This window comes from Eumetopias jubatus, unplaced genomic scaffold, assembly GCF_037043125.1.
Source record: "Eumetopias jubatus isolate StellerSeaLion01/CBP00866 unplaced genomic scaffold, mEumJub1_p1.0 scaffold_11, whole genome shotgun sequence".
Classification (NCBI taxonomy): Eukaryota; Metazoa; Chordata; class Mammalia; order Carnivora; family Otariidae; genus Eumetopias; species Eumetopias jubatus.
The window spans coordinates 55,223,038-55,248,522 of record NW_028274817.1 but is presented as its reverse complement, the minus strand read 5'-3'; the positions used below and the strand labels follow the sequence as shown (position 1 = coordinate 55,248,522).

Genomic DNA, 25,485 nt, shown 5'->3' with positions numbered 1-25,485 from the left:
AAAACTCAGTCCCTGTCCTGGAGAGATTTACATTTTAGAGGGCTAGCACAATCAACCAGTTAATTTCAAGACAAAGTGGAAAGAACAATGATGCACAGTATTTATGGTTATATAGAGAATGGGTAGTTAGTTCAGCTTGGTGGGGGAGTGAATGATTGAGAAAAGGTTTCTGATGCTAATACTTGAATCTGAAGATCAGTAGGCTAAGAAAGGGCATGAGAGTATCTGAGTGATTTGGACATTCTAGATAGAGGTTTCAGTGAGCATAAATATGAAGGCAAGAAGCCTCATACATTGACAACTATAAAGTTTGTTATTACTGTGGCTCTGAATTTTATGAAGTGAACTGTGAGAGAGGATGGAGAAAGATGAGGGTAAAAGCTAAACTGTAAAAGACATTTTTAACCATGTAGAAGATTAGCTTGGATTTTGTCTTATAGGTGATGGGAAGTAGTCAAAGATAAGCAGGGGGATGATCTGGTCTGATTTAAATTAGACCACTTTGGTATTGGGAATAGATTAAAGAGGGCTTGGAGTAAGACTAAAAACAAGGAAATTATGTAAAATGAGTTTGCTCTTGGCAGTGGGGGTGAGGACTGAACTAAGATTCCATAAGTAAGGATGGAGACAAAAGAGAGAGAATGGAGAATTAATGTTCACAAATAGAATAACTTTCCAACCATGGGGAGACATGAGATTATGTACAGATATGGATAAAGAGACTAGTTCATATCAACACCAGAGAAAATTTAAAACTTCACTTCAGCTAATAATTTCCACCTTTTCATTACATTTACCATAAATTACTAAACAGCAAGGAAAGTGATGATTGTGAATTTCAACCTCTTCTCTTCTCTGCTTACTTTTCTATGGAAGGGTCACTAAGTAAAAATTCAATAAAATAATTAAAAGAGTGGGAAGGAGAGGCAAAGAAAGGGAGAGAAAATCCACAAGGTAGATAATGTCTCCTTAAACAAGGAAGAATAATTCCAGTTGAGTGAAATCCACTAACTTTTCATTATTTCAGAGTAGTATATTATATTCCAAAAATTTTGGCAAGTAATTGAAAACTTACTGTATATTTTCCTTAAGGCCTGGGAACCACTGTTAGTCTGGTTCAAAATATAAATTCAGTCATTGCATTTAAAAATAATTAAACCTGTTTAAAAAATAAAATCTTTTTTAAATTTAATTTAATTTTATTGTGTTATGTTAGTCACCATACAATACATCATTAGTTTTTGATGTAGTGATCCATGATTCATTGTTTTCGTATAACACTCAAAAATAAAATCTTAAAAAAATGGGGGGTACCTGGTTGGCTCAGTTGGTAGAACATGTGACTCCTGATCTCAAGGTTGTAAGTTCAAGCCATACATTGGTTGTAGAGTTTACATAAATAAACAAATAAATAAAATCTTAAAAACTAAAGAATTAAACCTCTCCTTATCTTGCCAAAGTCATTAAATACTATTAAGCAAAAGCTAATTTGTCTTTTAAAGTTTAGAAAAAAATCATTTATTTCTGGGATTTGTTATACAAAATAGATTATTATGATTAGCAGTCATAAAAACATATTTTTAGTAAGATAATTTTTATACTAAAGAACCTAATAATCATATGTTAAATATAATAACATTCTGATTGACTTCTACATATCTACTACATAGAATAAAAATGGCTTCTAAGTTTTGTGCTCATACCGGTTTCTGTTTATTAACTTCTCATAGACTCTTCAGGTCTATCTTTATAATTATTATGACATCAATTGTCTTTTAAAGAGGACTAGACATGGTAGGGAGCCTGGGTGGCTCAGTTGGTTGAGCATCTGCCATTGGCTCAGGTTGTGATCCTGGGGTCCTGGGATCGAGCCCAGAGTTGGACTCCCTGCTCAGTGGAGAGCCTGCTTCAACCTCTTTCTCCCTCTCCCGCTGCTCCTCCCCCCATCTCAAGCTTTTACCCTCTCCCTTGCTTATGGATCATGCTCTCCCCCCCTCATGCTTTCCACAACCCCTCTCATGCTCTCAAATAAATAAATAAAATCTTTAAGAAAAATAAAAATAAAAATGGCCTAGACATGGTAGATGCAGTATTTTATCTACTATCAAACTTATTCTGAAGTATTTGTATTTAATAAATGTAGCATATTATGATCTAATAATAATACCACTGCTACTACCATAACATATCCCATCATCACTACTACTATCATTACTGCCACTACTACTAGTACTACTACTACTGGCTAATGTGCTAAGCACTGTTTTTAACATTTATATACAATGACTAGCATAATTATAGGAACCTACTCTGTTAACCTCATTGAGTTAGAAAAAAATTATGTACTTCATCTCTATAAACCTCAGTATCCTCATCTATTCCAATAGTTGAACTGGATAATCACTTAAAATTCTTTCTAGTTCCCTAAATATCTCATATCCAGTATAACTAACTTTTTATGACAAAGGGTGAACTCTATCTGAAGTCATATGATTGAAAAGAAAGAGGGGGGACAAAGATACAAATGTAGGGACCCGAAGGGGTATGTGCACCCCGATGTTTATAGCAGCAATGTGCACAATAGCCAAACTATGGAAATAGCCAAGATGTCCATTGACAGATGAATGGATAAAGAAGATGTGGTATATATATATACAATGGAATATTATGCAGCCATCAGAAGGAATGAAATCTTGCCATTTGCAAGAGGGTATTATGCTGAGCAAAATAAGTCAGTCAGAGAAAGACATGTATCATATGATCTCACTGATATGAGGAATTCTTAATCTCAGGAAACAAACTGAGGGTTGCTGGAGTGGTGTGGGGTGAGAGGGATGGGGTGGCTGAGTGATAGACACTGGGGAGGGTATGTGCTATGGTGAGTGCTGTGAATTGTGTAAGACTGTTGAATCACAGACCTGTACCTCTGAAACAAATAATATATTATATGTTTAAAAAAAAAACAAAGGAATAAGATAGCAGGAGGGGAAGAATGAAGGGGGAAAATCGGAGGGGGACACCAACCATGAGAGACTATGGACTCTGAGAAATAAACTGAGGTTTCTAGAAGGGAGGCGGTTGGAGGGATGGGTTAGCCTGGTGATGGGTATTAAAGAGGGCACGTTCTGCATGGAGCACTGGGTGTTATATGCAAACAATGAATCATGGAGCACTATATCAAAAACTAATGATGTAATGTATGGTGATTAATATAACATAATAAAATTTAAAAAAAGAAAAAGAAAGAGGGGGAAATTGATGTTATGGTTAAAAGTAACAACTCTCCAAGTATATAGAAAGAATAGTAATTATATATATGTAAATATTATATAAAAAACATAGTTTTGTATATATATGTATATTTAGAATTCCTATTATTTTTTTTCCAATTAAAAAAGTAACTAGATATAGTCCCAGAAAAAATGCTCAGTACATAGTAGGTCCTAAATAAATGATAGTTATTTATTTATATAATTTAAAGTAATATGTTGATGCTGTGGGATTGTTGAGCACGACAGTCAAAAGAGAATTCTTGAGATGTTTTACAGTGCAACTTAGTAAGTTTATTTAAGTAGCATGGCGACAGGACCCATGGGCAGAAAGAGCTGTACTTTTTGCTGTATGAAGCTGGTGGTTATATGCTTAGTGCTCAAAGGAGAGGGATGTGCAGGGAGTATTACATCATAAATGTCTTCTTCAAATAACTACTCATAAAACTGCTTTCACAATATTTCTCTGGTGCTTATCATTCAGTTCATGGTAACTATCAGCGAGGTTTACAGGCAGTCATAAGGCCCTTTAAGAATGTAGCAATTAGGGCGCCAATGTATGGCTTGAACTTACAACCTTGAGATCAGGAGTCACATGTTCTACCAACTGAGCCAACCAGGTACCTACCATTTTTTTAAGATTTTATTTCCTTCCTTCCTTCTTTAAAAAAAAAAAGAATGTAGCAATTAGCACATAAGTGATCCTTATTGAAACAATGCAGGCTACTTAAGTCAGTTTTTTGAACTAAAGGTAGACATTTTTTTGCTTCTCTCCTCACTGTGACATTGTTTGTAATATATGTAATCATAAATTTCAAGGGAATCAACATATAGAATATTTTTGAGCCAATGATTTTACAGGAAGCAAAATTTTGTATTATTAAGGACATTAAGTTATACATTAATTTGAATAATATAGATTTCTGATTTAAATAATTTGTTAAATGCTTTATATGAATGGTGATAATTAGGTATAATTAAAATAGTAAAATATTTTTATGTTGAACCTCATTTAATAATCTTTCATCAAAAAATGACAGAACCCAAGAGTACCTGGATGGCTCAGTCAGCTAAGCATCAGATTCCTGGTTTTGGCTCAGGTCATGATCTTGTGGGTTGTGAGATAGATCCTGCACTGGGTCTCCACACTTAGTGGGGAGTCTTCCTGAAGATTCTCTCACTCTGCCCCTCTCCCCTCTCAAAATAAATAAATATTTTAAAAAGTAACAGAAACCATATTTTCTCAGTGTCTTTTTTTCAAGTTTTCCAATTTTGTTATTACCTCAGACTTCTTAATTTTTGTTTCACATAAACATAAATTTACCTGGGTAAATTATTCTTTTCAAGTTGCTGAAGGTCATTTATGTGAAAGACCTTGAACTGTGAAATAAATACAAATGAAACTTAAATTAGCATCATAAGTAGTTCAATAAAATATTTTAATTATATGTAAACACTTTTAACATGTTTAAAATGTCATAAAATTTTTAATTTTACCTGTTTCTTGAATGTTTTTCTATTGTCACAATGAAAATATTTCAATTTTTAAAAACTGATTCAGAAAGACTATGAAGATTGGTGTACTTAAAACCCTGCTATGAACCAATATATTGAAGGTGTCCAATAAGTCTATCTAAGAAATTATCAAATATTTAATGCTATCATTACAAGCATGTAGTTAAAGTAGAAAATAATTTTCTACCACTACTACCACTGCCATACAAATGTATGTTTATAATAAAGCATATGCACTGGAAAGGTGAAAGCAAAAAGAAGCAAATTGTATGATTGAACACTCTGAATCTAATGAGAACTGGAACCCAAAGAAGCTAATGATATGATTTGTGTCTCTTTGTATCTGTATCTATGGTTTATAATCTACCAAAACTGGCAACTGTTGGCCGAAGTTTTGCCAACCATTTACCTTTTCATGTTTTAGCTACCATGCAAAAGCGTTTGAAGAAGGAGAAAAAAGCCAAGAGAAAATTGCAGGAAGCCTTGGAATTTGAATCAAAGCGCCGGGAACAAGTGGAACAAGCACTTAGGCAAGCCACTACTAGTGACAGTGGCCTGAGGATGTTGAAAGGTAATGTCAGATTTGGACTTTCACACTCAAGGTACACAAAGAAAAAAACCCGTTTTAAAAAAGAGAGAGAGGGAGAAGAAAGAAAAAAAAGAAAAAAAGAAAGAAAAATAGAAAGAAAGAAAAGAAAAAGAAAGAAAGAGAGAGAGAGAAAGAAAGAAAGAAAGAAAGAAAGAAAGAAAGAAAGAAAGAAAGAAAGAGAAAGAAAAAAGAAAGAAAGAAAGAAAGAAAGAAAGAAAGAAAGAAAGAAAGAAAGAAAGAAAGAAAGAAAGAAAGAAAGAAAGAAAGAAAGATAGAAAGAAGGAAGGGAGGGGCAAGCTCTGTTCAAGAATAAAAAATCAATTTGAGGCCAAGTGCTTTAGTTATTAATTAAATGTATCAAAATAATCCCTCTTCTGGGAGATACAAAAAGCCTAGGAATAACAGGAAATCCTGCTGACTTTTGCAGTAGCAGCAGTAATACTGATAACTCCTTGCACCTAAAATGTAAGTAATTTATGTCCATTCATATTAAAATATGCTGATGATTGGTGTACTCTATTTTAATGAGTTATAGGATGCTGGTTTCTTTAATGTAGATTGCATCAGTGTTGAGGGTTTAAGGAGGGCCTGGATGAAAAAAAAATTTGTTCTAAGTACATTCCTGGAGATTCTATGAGAAGAGATGCTTCTGTCATGAAATATCTTAATTCCAAATTTTTCTTATTACATTTTCGATTATGAAACCGCACAACATCATTTCCCTCATAGAATATTCAGGTTCTTCTTTCATAGCACATTGACAGCTTATATTTTTAACTGACATGTTAAATATACATATGTATATTAATATGTGTGTATAGCAAGTATAAGCCTAAGAATTTTACACACACGTACACATACCCCATACACATAAAACTAAGAGGGTGCTGCAGTGTCCTATACTAAGAATGAGTAGAAAATTTTTTATAAATGTGAGTCATATTCTTTCTTTCCAAAAGTTCAGTTCCCTTTTTACTGTGACTGTCTTGGATCATTGTGCTCACAATCAATAGAAATACAATGCTAGATTATTAGCTCATGCTAACCATGCCTCGTTGAGACACAGAATAAAAAAGAGTAAGTAATTATACATTAACATTTTACACAATGGGACATCTTAGTGGGAGCCAGCATCCTTGCTTATTAAAGGTTTTAAAAATAACATTTCTCGAGTAGCAATGGGACATATGTTCTGTGCACTCATTATTGTTATTTGAGGCCCTGAACTTGTCATTCTGAAGTGGTTTGACTTTTTTTTTACATATTTAAAATCCGCCCATAATTGAACCCCATCTAGGTCTAGCTTTTCTATCATGAAGGAAAAACAGCTGTTTCTACAGCATGATGGGTAGCTTGTATTCAAATCGTTTTCTTATCTTAATCTTTGATGGCATTGGGTGATACATTGGCATCTATTATCACATTACCCAAGAGTGTCCAAGTGAACGTGTATATACAGAAATGCTCATATAAAGCTGTGCTTCATGGATATGGATAGCTTTTAGATAATCACATCTCATATTTAAAATTGAAAATAAAAACCTAACTACTTCTTTTTTCTCAAATTTTTTTCAAAAACAATTTGTGTATCTTTTTGTCCTTATAGCCAGTACTGCATAAAGACCACAAACCATAACTTGTGCTTTGGTGTTCAGTGTGCTTAGCATAGAGATAACCTCATCATCTATCACATTTTACAATTTACAATGAAAATTTTACATTTACATTTTACATTTACATTTACAATGAAAATTATAGCATAACAATGGGGAACTTCCATTTATGCAATTGTATCGATCATTTTCTTATTTTACAGTCAGGTCATGTTACCTGATAGTCTGAGGGGATTATTTTCCTGAGAATTATATCTAGAGAATGAAGTAAATAAGTATTTACTATATACTTGAAACTCTATGCCAAATTGTAGAATTCAGCTATAGTTTATAATCCTCCCCCTTACCATTAAAAACAGATATACAAAAACAAAAATTCCATCCAAGGTCTTGTGTTATCTATAGGACCAAATTACTGGTTTCATTTTAAGTAGAATCAGGAAAAAAAATAGAATTGTACCTTAATCTTTTTTTATTTTTTTTAAAGATTTTTATTTATTTATTTGAGAGAGAGAGAGAATGAGAGAGAAAGCACATGAGATGGGGGGAGGGTCAGAGGGAGAAGCAGACTCCCTGGCGAGCAGGGAGCCCGATGCGGGACTCGATCCAGGGACTCCAGGATCATGACCTGAGCCGAAGGCAGTCGCTTAACCAACTGAGCCACCCAGGCGCCCCCTTAATCTTTTTTTTTAAAGATTTTATTTATTTATTTGAGAGAGAGAGAGAGAGAGAGAGAGAGAGACAGCATGAGAGGGGAGAGGGTCAGAGGGAGAAGCAGGCTCCCCGCTGAGCCGGGAGCCCGATCCCAGGACTCCGGGATCATGACCTGAGCTGATGGCAGTCGCTTAACCAACTGAGCCACCCAGGTGCCCAGAATTGTACCTTAATCTTGAATGTCACTTCTTTCAGATACTGGAATTCCAGACATTGAAATAGACAACAATGGGACTCCTCATGAGAGTACTGCTATGCAAGGTACAGTAAACAGCATACGCCTCTCTATAACTGTCGGATATGGGGTGGGCATGAGCTCCTATGTTGATATTCTTTATATAAATAAAAGAAATAAGTTTAATTCTTCTTACTTTATGGCAGAGGCAGAAGTCTTCAATGTTTTTTGAGATTATATACATAGGGACTAATAATTTTACATATACAATGTGGGCAAATTTCTTGTATGTTTAGCTGTTAAAAGGATGTTATTTATGTGTTAGACATATTCTAAAAATGCATAAATGTGAATATAATTTACCTTTCCAAAGTTTTTCAATAATATACTTTTAAAAATCTCACTAATGTTTGTAAAAGGCACAGGTAGAATAATCATAACTTATCAATATGTTTGATGAGTTTTAGACAATACTTTTTATCAACTTCTAAATTCCAATGCCAAATTTAGATAACTTGAGAAACCATATAAATATGGAAATAAGACCACAACTTATTCATGATTCTCAGGATTCCCATAAATGCTTAGATCCTTTAAAATATTTAAAAATACTTAGTAGTAAGAGAATAGATGAAACAAATCAATATAGAATTTCACTGGAGTGCAAAACAACCTGAAAAGAGAAATTGAATTTAACCACTGGAGTTTTTCTAGTCTGATTCTAATGCAGTTTTCTAGCCCTTTGTATGCAGATTACCTTTATTTTTTTGTTTAATATGAAAAAATGTCTCACTCTAATAAAAAAGAAAAAGTAACTCCATGAGAAAATGATCTCCTAAATTCAGAAAGCAAGACAATCGTGGATATCTTGCTTGCTAGAGGATTAACTGATCAATGCCTTTCCATTGTGTGATGACTGGATCTGCATGAAGGCAACAAAAGTAGATGTGACTGAAAGATCCATTTGGGTTCTTTAGTGTGTCACCATTTATGTGTCAGTTTCAGAAAATTTAGAAACCCTCATTCATGTAGATTTGTCCATCATTTTTACAAAACAAGGAATGCAGAGCTCATAGATCTTCTGATAATGCCTGTTTCTGCTGCAGTTGAGTAGACCTAATTAATGCGTTAATTTTGCGAAGTGTGAAAGCATGTATGTTTAGTTCATTCAGTGAAGCTTTTGATATTTCTTATCCCTCTTTTGCTTGCCTGCTTTCTTCCCTCAATTTAAAAGCTTTGTCAATGTGACCAAAGTCAATATGGACGAGACTCAGTGTTTGTCCAATCAATTCACCACAGTTAAATTTATGAGGAAAGTCCTACTAGTTGTGGGCTACCACTAGTTGAGTTTGCTATCACATAGTGGGCCAAGGTAGGGTTGAATAAGCCTGAAGCTTTTGATGACTTCTTAATTTGTGGCACACAAATATAGACCCAGTCTTTTATGGAACATTGAGTTTGATTGTGCCCCTCCTTTGATGGGATATAAGGTCAGCTTTGGAACTGGAGAGGTTAAAGCAAACGCACCATCAGTGGGTTGTATCTTTATTATCCTTTAATCTTATACTTTCAATTCATTGCTCTTTGTTTAATGTATATGGTGACTTTAAGTTGCAGCAGTAACATCTTTTCCAACTCTGAAATAAATACAAGCTTTTTTACTGTCTTAAAGTTATTTAATTTCCATGCAACAAAAAACAGATATCTTATTCATGGGAGGTTAGATATAAATCAAAAGCCTTCTATTTGGTTTAAATTTCCTTATTTTAACAAAACCTGCAAAGAATAGCTTTTGCATATTAATTTGTGATCAGGGTAGGACACATTTAATATATATTTTCATTGAGCATACTTTTAATAAGTTCTATTTTTTGCTGGCTAAACATGAGGGAATTAGTACACTTTTAAAAGGATCAAGACAGAATTTATTTTGAAGCAAGGGAATTAACTTTTACTACTTTTTTCAAATTACAGATCGAATTGTCTAATATTTGTTAGTCTCAATACATGGTAAAGTATGGTGTGTTAATAATTACTTATTGAATATCTGCCTTTTAGGTTATGTTAAATAATCTTGATAAATGTAATGAAAATGGAAAAGTACACATTCTCATCTCTCTTAGCATAGCATTTAAGCACTATAAATGATAAAGTTCCCATCATCAATTTATGGAAAACTAGAGTTAATCCTTTGTGTTAATATGACAGTAGAATCACAATTTAATATCTAAAATAAGTTTATTTTTTGAGCAAAAAAATTTTATTAGCCCATAGGATAAGTGCCTGAAAATATTATCAGAACTATTTTGCATATAGTTCACAAAATCAATCAATTCAAATAATTACCTGAAAATCCCAGTAATATTACTTATTATTTAAGATGTTCAGTATTGAAAAATTACTTTTATATGCATTTATGAACTTCAGAAAATGTATAATGCCTGGAAAACATAAAATGCAAACTTAGCCATTATTTTTTCATTCTTCCTAATACTTTTGTTCTTGTGTGTTATAGCTTTTATCTTTTGGGACTTATTTTGATACTGACTTCATCTTTCCATTTCCCTCAATTACCCATTTTTTATCTTGGAAAAGTATTTGCTAGCATTGTTTATGAGGGTCAATTCAAGCATGCCAATCCAGTGCCATTTCCAAAACTCATCTTTATCACAGCAAACAATTCCAGCATCAGTGAAGCGTTTTCTCTTCCTATTGTCAATAGCTCTGCTGGATAGAAATCTATGAATCACCCAGTGTTCTCGCTTTTGAAATTAAATCAGTTCCAATGGGATATCTCCTTAAAAGTTTTAAAGAGGACTTGGAAGAATGTTGCTTGGCCCCCTTTAAAAGTAATAAAGTCATATACAGATTTATGATAATTATCACATGCTACTAAGATTCTTATATGTATTCTAAATCTCTTGACCTTAGTTATTTCATGTCTTTTATGCTTCGAATGTTGTTTGACAGACAAGGTATGCATAAGCCACCTTTTGTAACCCTTATTTTAGCGGTCTATTATAGCAGCTTCCTCTGAATATTTTAAGGTGATCAAACAATGAATACATATTCATTCTAATGGCTCTGTCCACTATTGATGGAGGTGAAGGATTCGGTGGAGCATATACAATAATATTGTCCCACCTAGATTCACAGAACTCAGTTGAGGACCTGCAAGACAGCACATTAACCATCTTATCATCCAATCTCTGTTTCACATAAAATAAACATACTGGGTGTCATAAGTGCACCTTCAGATCAATGATTTCTGCAAATGACGTTCAAGTACCATTTGTGTAGTGCATTTCTGCTGATAAAAGCAAATTAAATTAGCACAGCTACAAGTGCACTGATAAAAACTAAAACTGAACAGCAGTACCATTAGCTAACAAAGTAATATTTTCTCTTTACTGTGTTCTGCCATTTAGTTATTATCCTATCGGAAATCTAATTATAATCCTTTTACTCCCTAGTCAAACTTCAGTTTTTGCAAGCTTAGCATTGACAAGTGATTTCATTACATTTGATTGCCCGCGCCCAGATTGACTTAACTTCACTTGGAGACCTAAAAACCCTCTCAGTATCTTAGATTCCCTATTTGCACGTTAGAGCAACAGCTCCTTTAATTAATTAGCACGACAGCAGTAACATGAACTGCTGAACAGAAAATAACATCATTTTATGATCACAGGGAGACTTCTTTTGCATGTTTATACCTTAGTTAACTCTTGTAAGACTATATTTCATTGTTAGGGGTTACTGGTACAGTTGACAGTGCATGTTCTTAAATTTTTGAAAATTGACCTCATCATATTAATAATAACAGATAAAACAAGCCCAAACTCTTAAGTTTTAGAAAACACACAACAGCCTTCATGAACTGACTTTCTAGGAATGAAATAAAATAAAAAAAAAATTCAAGGGAGATAACATCATAAATTGCAAGGGCACAGTGACACATTGCTCCTGTTCTTGCCACTGTATTTGTTTGGGGAAAACGAAACAAAACAAAATTTAAAAAACAAACAAATTAGAAACTGTTTTTGCAAGAAGAATGTCAATCTGTGCGAATAATTTTTACATTTGCTTTTTTTTTGTCTACATGTTTGACCATGACACAAAATGATTTAACACTAGAATATATTTTTCCATAAATATGGTGGAATCTTAAATAATTTTCTTTCCTTTTGCTACTAACACTCTGGAAATAGATATTAAATCTAACCTACATGTTAAAAGTAAACCAAAATTTGATGCAAAAGATAAACCTACTAAAAATTTTTCTCTTCTGAGCCATTTTTGTTCAGAAAAATGTGAAAGCTTATTCAGAGAATATAGACTAGCCATTCTAAAATATAAAAAACATGATCTCATCTATGCAGCACTTGGTGAAGATGCCCCTGAAGAATTAAAAGAAGGTGACTAAAGTGTCATTTGACTCTAAAAGTAACAGACACAATTTTAACACTTCTATGCTAAAAAACACACTTATATTTTACAACATAATTTAATATATGTGTTTATAGTATAGAAATTTTAATCTATATTTATACTATGAAATATATATGAATATGTATATTCTCATCTACTCTCTCAAAATCAATTTGAACAATATCTAGCCTTCCTTGACCTTTGAAACTTCCTTTTATTCCATCTTTGCTGCTCACTTGTTACCCAGAATAACATTCCTCCAATGAGCTTCAGATGGCATGCCAATATTTATTGGAAACAATTACCCTTGGGCTAAAATTATTATTGCAGAATCTGGTAGAATAGCAATGAAAGTGCTGGTGGGAGCAAATAAGGAGACTGGAAAAACTAATCGTATATGATTACTTGCCAGGTATGTGATTTAACAAGAAAAACTAAAAGGAGAGCAGGTAGAATTTCTCTGTAAGCTTTTCTACTAATTCCTACCACATTGTGCTCTACATCTTTCTCTTGGGGTATCACAGACTACTTCCTGCCCTATCCTCAACAATCATTAATTGTCCTCCCCTTTTATGTCTCATACTATGCTGGAAGGTATACATAAGCACTTTAATATTCCCATTGTAAAGTGGAAATGTTCTTTTCTAAAGTGTATAGTGTGTCAGAGATTAGAAAGATTGTGGGAAGTGGGTCTTCTTTCCTCTTAAATGCTTCCTTTAAGAGTAGGAGCCTTTTACTACTCAGAGAAACTTTACTGCAACTGCCATCACAGAGTGAAAAAAGACTGTAGCACACACCCTACAGAGAAGATTTTAGCATCTTCCTCTAAAGCAGCAGTATTTTTTCCCTGTAAGATTCATTAGATGGTCCGAGTCTTTTTATTTTCTCCCCCAGGAAGTATTTCTCTCTCATTTTCTTCATCCTTCACAGGATTTTTATCTTGATTGATGGTACTTCCCAGACCATATCATACCTTTTTCTGTGAAATACCTGTCAGATTATAGCACACATTATGCTTTTAGTTCTTTCTAAGGAGGATGTAAAGAGCTTACATTACTTGATGATTTAGGGCTTGGTTGTCAAGGGGTGGTTTGCACCACCTACCACTATATTGTTAACAGAATATTTGCAATGACTGAAATGCTGTCACACTAATGATGATAACATAAAGTCCCATCTGCAGATCTAAGACATACAATTCCAGTTACATCTCACTTACAAAATAGATGAAATTGTAATTGTAGTGATAGCAAGATAGTGAGACTTATAATCCAAAATAGGTTGCTCTGTTATTCAGCATTTTGGAAGTCTATAGAACTAATTCATTAATCAAAAGATCTTTCTGACTCTTACCTAGGAAGGGTTGTTTAACTCAACTCTATAACTGCTTAACCAGTTACTTTATGCTCCATCCTCTGTACTTATACATTTTTAAGCTTAAAATTCACTCTATCCCTCCCCAAACCCAGATAAGCTTGAGGAAAATGCAAAAGGAAAACTTTCTCTGATGAAAAGTCCCTCGTTAGCATAAAGTCTTATTTGTTTGCCATAGGGAACTTCTTTCGCATTTATAATAACCATGTAACAATCAATTTTGGAAATTAAAGTGAATTTAAAGAAAAACATTCTTTAGATTTTATACAGACCTACTTGAAGTCCCCTAATCTGTTGACCCCTACACTTTATAATTTACTTGTTTAATGTTTGAAAATTAACATTAGTAATAATCTGCTTACTTAAACTGCAATCTACTTATCTCAGTAATGCAAATGGTTATTTGGACAACATTTCACCAATTCCTCTTTTAACTTTAAAGAAAACAGCATTTTTATAAACATTTCTTCACTATTTCCCTGTTGCCCCATAAATTTTTAAGTGCTTATATTTACTTTTAAAAAAATACAGATGAATATCATGTTGATCTCAGCATTGGTGAGTAGCCATTTACAATGGGTGAGGCATAACCTGCAACTCAAATTCTACAATCTCCTGGTAACTGCATTTCAACCTTCCATGGAAAATATCGGATGTGGTCATTTTTAATGTTCAAGTAAACATTTAATGTTTTCCCATTACTTTCATTTTCATTTTCCTCCATATTTTGATCACACATTTTAATTACTTTGAAATGTAGGATTATGGTGTTTTTCTATTATTTTAACATACAAAAAGAGTAGCTAAAAGTTGTAAAAAATAACTTAATTGTACTTTTAAATATTACATAAAATATTTACAATATGCTTCCTAAATAAAACTCAAATAAATTTGACCTTTACAAAATATTTTTAAAATATATGCTTATGGAAGGTGGCTAATACAACCTTAGATATTTAGAGGAAAGACATAAGCAACTTACTACTTTTCACCATGGCATTACCTATAAGAAGTAGTGAAAGAATATGACATTCCACATGTGACACAAGTGCTTAGAATGGCTTAGTATGGCTCCTAACAAAGTCAGTGTTCCATAAATACTAGTTTTTATTTATTCTTCTTTCTTTTCCTTTCTTTTCTCTGTAGGAAAGTAGAATTCAAGTACATCTAGAGCCCTTATTGTGGCTCAAAAATTGCAGGTCTGCGTACGGGACACATGCACTTTTATTGACATTTATAAATGTGGTCTATGGGAGACACAATGTAGGAAGAGCCCTGGTCTAGTAGTCAGAATTTTTCAGTCACTAACTGGCTAACTCAGTTACTAAGCTTGAGAAGTAACTCAACCTATATCTTCCTTAATTTTAGTAAAATAGTAATTATTATATTTGCCTAATCATCCTCTTCAATAAGTTAGAGCCATACTTTCTGACAAGTATGACAAATACAAGATTTCATTATTACTATTTCCAATAAAATACATATGAAGTTAGCATTTGTGTTTCCATGTGTAGATTTTAGTAGGAGTGAAATATTTGGCATATAATTGATGTATAAAACTTCCTTTAAAACATATTCTCTTCAGAAAAAAAAAACATATTCTCTTCAGTATACAGTTATGGCAAATATATTTTTTATAATTTATCCTCATATGAGAATAGAAGGGTATATGCCACCTGTTTAGGGTGAGTCTTTCAAAGACTAGAGATTAAATAAAGGGGAAAAGGGGAAATTAAAGAATTATTTCACAAAAACAAAGTGAGTTAAAAGTGACAAGAGAGATTGATGTTCTATTGTGATACCATTTGCAAAGAAAAGGCAATCTGTACTGATCTTTGTTTTGATTAAAATATAAATCAGAAATTTGGGGTCTAATAAAGTCAACTGGTTATTATTTTCAAGAAATTTCCATTTTTTAAAAAAGATGCCACATCAGACCCTGTCAAAAAATGACTCTAAAACAATGTTTTCTCTAGAAGAGTAATCGAAAGCTATACTATTTTATTATCTACCCCTTTCTTGCATTAGTCTACTTTTCCTATTTTCAAATTAGTAGCTCCATATTTATACTACTGTACTATCACTTATTTGATTTGAGAATGGCACATTCAGAACATGTTTCCACAATGAAGTAGAACTCATACAATTGACTGAATATTTAATTTGGATTGAACCTAAGACTGAATAGGAGCATTAACCAGCACATTGTTTTATCTCTCTCTTATTCAGGTTAGGAAAACATGGCCTTTCAGATATGATCTTATTTAGTTCCAGATAATACAGTGCCCATTTGAAGATTAGAAACACATCACTAGTTAAGCAACTTAAAGAAAACATAAAACTTACTACTTAGATGGAGAAATCGTTTATAAAATATTGCCATTAGTTCATGAATAAGGTAGCTACTGCAAAAGAAAGGTTTGATAGCCTCAAATATGCCTATGATGAAGCCTATCAGTTCTTAAGGAAATCTCATTGTCTTTTTAAAAGTTTTTATTTTAAATTCCAGTTAGTTAACATCCGTGTAATATTAATTTCGTGTGTACAATTTAGTGATTCAACATTTACATACAACACCCGGTGCTTATCAAAACAAGTGCACTCCTTTTTTTTTTTCCAAATTTTTATTTAAATTATAGTTGGTTAAAATACAGTACAATGTTGGTTTTAGGAGTAGAATTCAGTGAATCATCACTTACATACAATACCCAGTGCTCATCATATCAAGTGCACTCTCTAATCCCATTGTTTATATAAGTGAATAAGTGGTGAGGAAACACTTGAAAGAAAACATGAGCTCTGGGTAGGAAAAATAACTTTTTCTAAACATAAATTGAACCTTCAAAAACATAATAGACAAATTTCTTTGCAGCTTTTTTTTTTTTAAATACAGTCTTTCCGTTATGGAATGAACAAGTTGTAGGAATAAAAGGCACAGCATAGAGAATACAGTCAATGATATTGTAATAGCCTTGTCTGGTGACAGATGGTAGCTACACTTGTGGTGAGCATAAAATAACATATAGGGATGTTGAATTACTATGTTGTACACCTGGAGCTAATGTAACACTGTGTGTCAACTACTCAAAAAATTAAAAATATAAATACACAGTGAGAAGTTACTTTTAAATAACCATTCTGTGAGGGAAGGAAATCTCATCCAGAGGGGAAATTGCAATCATTAACAAAGATTTTGACTCAGGGAAAATGGTGTGGATCTTTATTCATGTTTTAGATTATGAAGGGGGAGAAACCTTTCTTAATGCCTTGCTTATTAAGCTAGTCATGCATTTCACTGCAGATTGTAAAACAGTAGAACATGCACAAGGGGCTCATAAGCATATTTTAGAGTTAGGAAATATCATTTACACTATTTTTATATTGTCAATATCACCCTGAGAGAATAAGATTAAGCTTTAAACTACTGTAAATCTACAGTTTTGCTCACCTTTGTATAATTTCATTTTTAATAGACTGAAACTCACACCAATGAATATATGTTAAAGGGATAAGTCTAATAAAATAATACATTTATTACACAGAGATTCATTCAAATCTTGAACATATATAGCACAGCAAAATACTATTAAGCCATTTTGTGGTTTCCAGCGAAGTTCATTGAGTAGATTTTGGATTTTCTTTGTCATAATGAAATTTTGACCAGGTCTTATTGTTTTTTCTGTGCAGCCTGAACACTGATGCCGGAACTCCAACTGATCATAGGCACAAATAGAGTGCTGTAGCAGTTACCTGCTTATCTAGTGCTGTAATTCTTTAGAATTAATACTCAAATTCTTAAAATATGGAACCTTCGATTACTATTTGTTCATTACTGATAAATAGAACCTTGCACGTACAGGGAAAATGTGCTAGAGAATAGGCTTCACCAATTTTTAGGAGATAATCATAATGATGATTGAACATGATACTTTACACTTCTATAACCCCTTTCTTCCATGGAGTTCATAGTGTTTCATAAATGTTATCACATGAATCCACACAGCATCCTAGTGGGATAAGTAGGTGCAAGCATTTTTGAGACAGAGAAAATGCTATTTCTAAATGGTGTGACAGAAACTTAAATGTAGGCACACCCACTTTAAGCTGTGATTACTGTGAAATAGCTTTATATTTGCCTGACCTAGGATTTAACAGGAAATATGTGAGGAAGTAACTCATTTGTGCAAATGACCAATATTATCACTGCTTTGGAGCTCACTTTTCTAAAAAACAAAAAACAAAAAAACAAAAACAAACAAAAAACATGTCTGTAGTATTCTCTAAGGGAATTACAGACAGATCTAGTTTGCAGATTTTGCCATACCTAGTTGTCCCTTTGATCTGTTGATGGTAAAGCAAGTTATTTAATCCCTTTCTACTAGCACATTCCTTATTTATAAAGAAGGCAATGATAAAAACACATACCCAAGCTACTAAAAATACCCCTTTTATTCTTTTCTGCTCTCCTCCCATCTCCAATCCTACTTCTTCTTTATTAAACTATCAACAACTAAACAGACTGAAAAATCTATAGACATAGGAAAGAGAGGCAGATATGATGGATCAGTCACGTCATGGTTATTTTCCATTGTTCACCCTCTGATCTAAACATGACCAGATGCCTAAGATGTTCCAGTAATTAGAACCAAATGGGTCATTTGGCTTGAATTGTCCAGGAAATAGCCTCAGATATCTTTAACTGTTTACTTAATGGAGGCCTGGCCAAAGGCTGGGGGGAAATACCTGTCATCATTACTTTCATGCCTCCTGAAAATCTAATAGAGCAGTATTCCAATGTGTTAAGTGACACTCTAGTGATCAAAAATTTTTAATGTCTCATTCTAATGTGCCCTCCTTACACCAAGCAAAATCTAATTTATTACGTTATTTTTACATCTGCCCTAGAATTAATTGCTGATGTGACAAAAGCACCACTCATCTTACACAAAAGGCCAACTAAGTTTTTAATCGATTCTCCAATAATCAGTTCCCTTTGACAGTACATGCAATTTCGACTGTAATGGCCACCTACTTTACACATTTTAAAATGTTACATTAATTCATATCAATGTGACATTCCAGTCATTCCATGCTCTGAAGGAATTTCTTCTAAGGCACAAGAATTTGATTTCTTGTGCTCTTGACAGACTGTAGAAGTTCTGCTTGTGTAGAGTAGGTGTGCTGACTTTAACCTAATTCAGTGAATAATGTCAAATTAGAAATAAATCATGGATAAAAAAAGAAATAAATCATGGATTGAGAGAAATGCAATTTTTAAAAATTGTACTAATATCATCTGAACTGAATAACAAAGAGGTGTGACTAAAAATATAGCATCCAGAAATGTCTCATTTGATAGTCAAACAGCATGTATTAAACTATAGGGGAAATTGAAAGCATATTCAAATTAACTAAATCACTTAAAAACAAACTAGTGTCTTTTTACAGATAGATATGTTTAATTGATTTTGATTGAACTATAAGCAATCCTCATATGTTCTCTTATGGTCTTTTCCCACATATCTGCCTTTTTCGTGGCACCTGATTTTAGCTTTTTCCTTTCATAAGCTTCAGATTATGCCACAGAAGGCAAGTCTCACACTTTCTTGAGTTTGGAACAACCAGGTGTGGTTCTTTAAAGATTACTCAACTGATCAGCAGAGGCTCATCTCCTGTATGAAGGGGGCCACACCAGACTCCTGTGCCATGGTGTATGCCTATATCAGGCAGTACTGTGCTAAGAGAAGGACTATATGGGCCTTCGTTTTTATTTTTTACATGGTCACATCTGTGTATATCACCCCCCCACCCTTTTACTTATCTGGTAAATCTTAAAGCAATAAACTGCATCAGCTCTTCCCAAATGTTAATGTGTATTGCTCCTTATAAATTCCCAAGCTCCCTAACATTTTTCTAGAGAGGTTTTGTTGGTGGCTCTTCCTGATCTTTAGTCTTATTTATATCTAGAATGCATATTACATCATCTCTTTTGGAACTCAAGTACAAACACTCTTAAAACCATGAAACATTTAATTACTAATTAGATGTTTCTTATTCCTAATGAAGTGAGCACACTGGGTTTGGATTGAAATTCAGCTACTGTTCTCCTCTATTTATGGCTCCAGATGTTTTTGTTTTATCTAGTTTACCTTGACAGCTACTACTAAATGATAAATCACTCATAGCTGAAATGTATTTTGAAATTGAAATGTTGCAAACATTGAGATTGCTCCAAGGATCAGTGTCAATTACCAGGTCAATATTGGCTCCTTCCTTATGATCACTCTGTATTGGTATACGTAAAACAGTAACAGAATCTGTGTCAACATTATACAGCTTGTTGCACGAGAGTCTATTTTGCTACTATCCTCTAAATTAGGACAAAAAGGTTTACTACTATGAAATTTCAATTTATTGTATTCTGGGTAGAAAACATTGATTCATATTAATACTGTCTTCTTGTTAGCCTAGTTTTTCTTAGGATTTTTGAGCTGCTATGGAATAGCTCCTGATAGGTCTTGTAAACCAGCACATTTAATGAAGGGTGTGGACAGATATGTTTGTCCTTTTTTTTTAAGGCAGTAATTAAACATAATAAAGAAGGGAAATTTTTCAGAAACCATTTTTCTAAAGGGCAAATGGTGATTGCTTTTTAGCATTTGTTACTGTGCTTATGGACCTTTTTTAGAAGATATTATTTTGTTTTGCCATTGCTTTCAAGTTTGTGATGTTCACAATTTATATTGCATGACTTAAGCTTTAGCTACATTGTATAAAATTCAATCTTGTTTTCCATTTGATGCTGAAGAGCTTTCGATTGACATTTAAGCTGTGTATACAGAAGATGAGATAGACTGGAAAACTGAGCAACTATCTGGTGAATTTTATCAGAATGACTATTCTTAGGTGCCACAAAGGAATCTGAGCAATTCACTGGGGTGACAGACTACTAAACAGTTCCCCCAAATTCAAACTTTGTTTTCTTCTGGTCTTAGGTAAAGTTCAAGTTAATTACACAGGCTCTTTGGCAAAATATCTTTGGCAAAAATTGCCCTCTAAGTTTGACCCTCTAGGTCATCTGACTAACATAGACTTTTATTCTTCTATTACCTTACCATATCTTCATTTTTGTTTCTGAATTATTATCCAGAAAATTCCACTGAACTCACCACAATACATCTATAGAGAAAGAAAAAGTATTTAAAGATTTTATACACAAAGCTTAAAAAGGGTATATCTTCCTCTTGACAATGTTAAATTTTGACCAGACTGAATTAATATTTTAGACTAGGCATATCAGTTCAACAATGATAATATACTCTCCTTCATGTTTGAAGTTGATACATTTGACTTACAAATAAAGACTTTGTTTCTTAAGCATAGGTGATGGATTGGTACATCCACACTTTCTTTTCTGGTTCTTCTTTTGTGACCAAAGGCAAATTTTATGAAGTAGCTGGATAGAGACTCAAGTCATAAGCCTGGCTATGGAAAAAAGCAAGGTTAGACAAAAAGAAGTAGAATTTATTTTGAAAATTGTTTCCAAGTATAATTTTTATCCACACAAACAAATATGGATGGTATGGATTCTTTTCATTGCCAACATTTAAGTAGATTGCCGACATTTAAGTTTGACCAAACACATGGTTAAACTGATACTCAGAACTAGTCTCCCTTCATGCAGTATACACTGTCAGGGTTAATCTGGGGAGGGGAAATTCTAAATGTACAAAGCTATCATTACCTTAGATGATAACCAGACACTCTTTTTTCTTTGTTGTGGTAAATTATAGGGATCTTGAACATATCATTATGTACAAAAAGCAAAATAGTGTGGATAACTATAGACATCACATCTTATGAAATGGGTCTTATCAGTCTTCAGGGTCTTCAGTGCTGTGGGAAGAACAGATGCTGTAGCAAAACAAAAAACAAAAAACTTGAAAGACCTTTGAAAACTGACACAATAACTATAGAAATGTTAAGAAATTTAAAATTTTACCAATACTAAATCAAGCCTATTACATCAGATCATTTGGTTTCCTGAAAGTAGAAGTTCAGTATTTTTAAGCACATATCAGAATTATTCCTCAGAAGAACTAACTTGTTTTCTTTTTTTTAAAGGAGGTAACTATTACTGTTTAGCAATGGCACAACAGTTTTATTCAGCCTGAAAGGTCCCCGCTGGCTTTACATAAATGAAGATGCTTGTGATTCCAGTTTATCTCTGAAACTATTCAACATGGAATAATTTCAATTGTGTTTATCAGCAAAGCTTTGTTTACTGAAGCATCTATTCAGTCTATATTACGTTAAAATAGGAACATGTGTACAGCTTAAATGCAATGATGTAAACTTTGTCCTTGCATTTGATTGATCAGTTTAAGAATATGAGCTAAATCCTAATGGGTAAAGTAACCTGACCATATGTGATGCTTTTCTACACTCCCTTCAGCTTGGTTTTTTGTCTTTTAAGGAAGAAAATGCAGTAGTGTGTTAGAGACTCGAAACACATGTATGGTTTCTCTGTTCTGACATATATTAAGTTAAAGTGCACCTTCTTTGTTAAAAATGTACTTGCTAAATTTCAGTATAAATAAAAACATTTTGACTTTGTCAATTGTCACTGAGTTTTTATTTTCAAATTGCCAACTGCAGTCATTGAAGTAAAGTCATAGCGCAAATCAAAATTCAGGAACTAGGTCAGTATTTGTAAAGCTTCCTCTGGTTTGGTTATTTCCAAACAAATATGAACATACATCTTGTTTCAGGTCACTTGTTTAAACAGTCCAATATTCTTGTCCTCAGTTGTTCTATTGAATCACACCAGATTGCCTTTTCCTGGCTTTGTGTACTTAGTGAACTTGCTTTTAGGCAGAAGGGTTGTGCTGGGAAACAGAAAGATTGTGGTGAATCAAAAACTGGAAAATCATTTCTGAACATCTGTTATTTCTAAAAAGTTTCTTCTTGAGAAATACCTTCAGTAGAGAACAAGAAAATAGAAAGGGCGTTTATCTGGCCCAAAGAAATGTCTGTACATCCAAATATTCATTGTAGCTTAATGAAAAACCAAGGCCAGATTTTTTTAAAAGCCTAATGAAAAACCAAAACCCAAACTGTGGCCCTGCCCTAGTTTATTTAAAATGTCTCCACTTTCTCTTTGGTTCATTCCCACTAAAATTCCTTGAGTCCATCTAAAATCTGGTTCACCAAGGAACCTCTAAGTTATTCCTACACATTTCCACTTCTACTCCTCACCCTGTCTTATAAAAGGTGTTTGTATTCCACAGCTGGCTAACCACAGTCTGTGGGTCTTCTATTTGGAACCATGTTGCTCATTTCCAAATGTTTCCTCTCTCCATCACCTCCTCACCATCTTTATTTATGGAAGTTTTAAGAGTCCTGAGAAGACTGTAAGTTCTTTCCCTGCTCTAGAGGAGAAAGATCCCTATGGGTTTTTGTTGACTAAGCAGGCCTGCTCTGGTAGTATGACTTTCTTCCACCATAACACAATAAGAAGGGTACCAAATAATCAATCACATGATATGCAGAGTTGTATTATTCAAAGCTTAGTGTAATGACCAGAGGAAGCCTGGGCCCTTTGCTGCCCAATTCTCAGGGGTCCAGGTGCCCAATACTGTCTGTGGCTTAATCTCATCTGATAGCAGTTATCCACACTGGCTTAGCATTGTTGGGGCAATTTGGTTCTGAATCTGGTGGATAGCTGGGACTTCTTAGGAAGTAGAAGCAACTATAGGAAACTTTTGATTATTTGAAGCTCACCTCATTGACCCATCTGGGGAGAAAGGGAGAGGAAAATACCGGGATTGAAGCCTACTCTGCACCTTCATGTTTCCTGGGATAAGACTGCTTGCCATTTCAATGCAAACCCTTGACCACTCTTCCACAACCTCCTCCTCACCACTACTTCCCTCCTCCAAAAACATGAGAACCTTAGCCTTGAGAAAAGAGCTGGCGCAAGACAGGAATTCCTTCATTGCAGGACAGTGGTTTCATTGTATATAAATTCTTTCTTAGGTATAAGCTATCTTCTAGGGTTGGGAGGATCAGTGTCACGTCATTCCCCTCTCTTTGGAGATTGTATAATTTACATTTATCCTGAGACTGGTGAGAGGAGCTGGATTAGCTGCTTGCAAACTTCAGGGACTCTGACCTCAGGTTCACTGTTTATGCAGTAGTGGTGGGGGAACACAACTGCTCCTATCTCTGGACATAATCATAGGACCTTCATCTATAATTATAATTTTAGTATAAGGGTCTTCCATATCTTTTAAAGGACCTAACATTTTTGGAGATCCAATTGTTGTCACTCTTCCCAACTGATACATGTATAAATTAATGCTAAGGTATTTAGTCATGAAGTCCCTCTTCCACCAACAAATACCAACATTGTGCCTTCTCACTCAGGGAAAAGTGTCTCTGTGGATGATGATCCAAAAATAACTTATAATAGAATCTTAGATTAAGGGGTGGGTGGGAAGATCTTTGAAAACCATCAATAGCCTGGTATCTCAAAGGTAGGCACATAATTAGGATTTGAACAATTATAATGCCAAGAAGCTACTTCTTTTGTTGGGCAGCTTTTAGTTATTAAAAAGGTGAAAACTGATAGTGAACCAAAATTTTGCCACTTCAACTTGAACTTGATAGAGAAAAACTACCCCCAATCATACACATAGATAAGTGATTCCTCATTAAAAATTATAGAAATCCATCAGGTGTTGCAGGTAATGCAAAACGAGTCAGAATGGTTTCATTCCTGTTTGCATTCATGTTCATGCATGTATGCACACACACAATATATACATATAAAACACATCTGTGGGCACCTCGGTGGCTCAATTGTTAAGTGTCTGCCTTCGGCTCGGATCATGATCCCAGAGTCCTGGGATCGAGTCCCCCATCGGGCTCCCTGCTCAGCGGGAAGCCTGCTTCTCCCTCTCCTACTCCCCCTGCTTGTGTTCCCTCTCTCGCTGTCTCTCTCTCTGTCAAATAAATAAATAAAATCTTTAAAAAAAAACACAACACATCTGCTTTTCTTTCTTGATGAGTTATTGAAATAAAATCTGAACATTTTTAAAATGTCACATGATTTAATTGTCTCTTGAATAATATGAGCAGCTAAATTATAAGATATAAAAAGAAAGTTAGATATAAAGGTAGTTAGCTATCATTGGAAAGGGTGGAAGTAATTTCATATATAAAATGCCTAGATGTTGATGATAATTCTGAAGCTCAGTTCTTTAATGTTTTAAACAAAGTCCCTTCCCTTGACCTCATACTGACCATGTGAGATTTCCCCTTTTATGCCTTATCTCAGTTACATTGCAATCTTTCTCTAAAATTTCTAGTTTTAAACTAAATGATAATAGAAGTGAGAACACAGACCTAAGACCATGTTTTAAGTCCTGATACATTAGAAATATGGGACACAGAAATTTCAGGAAAGCAAATGTACTGATTTAGTAATAGTAAGGTTGCCTAGGATATCCAGGCATATTTATTAAAATTTTTGGAATTGATTTATGCCCCATCAACAATTTCCCTTACCTACTTGGGTTTTTTTTTTCATTTTTAATTTTTTAAAAGATTTTATTTGTTTATCTGAGAGAGAGTGTGCACAGGAGAGTCATGAAGGAGGGTGGGTAGATAAGGGGGAAAGGGAGAGGAGGAAAAGGAGGGAAAGGGGAGGGAGATGGACAAGCAGATTCCCCACTGAGCGGGGAACCCTGAGATCATGACCTGAGTCTAAGTCAAACACTCAATAAAATGAGCCACCCAAGA

At 33.9% G+C, this 25,485-nt stretch overlaps 1 protein-coding gene across 1 annotated transcript in view; it reads left to right on the top strand.

Annotated features, from left to right (window-relative positions):
• Positions 1 to 12,301, top strand: part of DACH2 (dachshund family transcription factor 2) — a 902,406-nt gene extending 890,105 nt beyond the window's left edge. The window contains exons 11-13 of the mRNA XM_028101436.2: positions 5,209 to 5,355; positions 7,896 to 7,961; positions 12,183 to 12,301. Of these exons, the coding sequence (XP_027957237.2) occupies positions 5,209 to 5,355; positions 7,896 to 7,961; positions 12,183 to 12,301 (332 nt within the window). The remainder of the gene's footprint in view (positions 1 to 5,208; positions 5,356 to 7,895; positions 7,962 to 12,182) is intronic.
• The last annotated feature ends 13,184 nt before the right edge of the window (positions 12,302 to 25,485 follow it).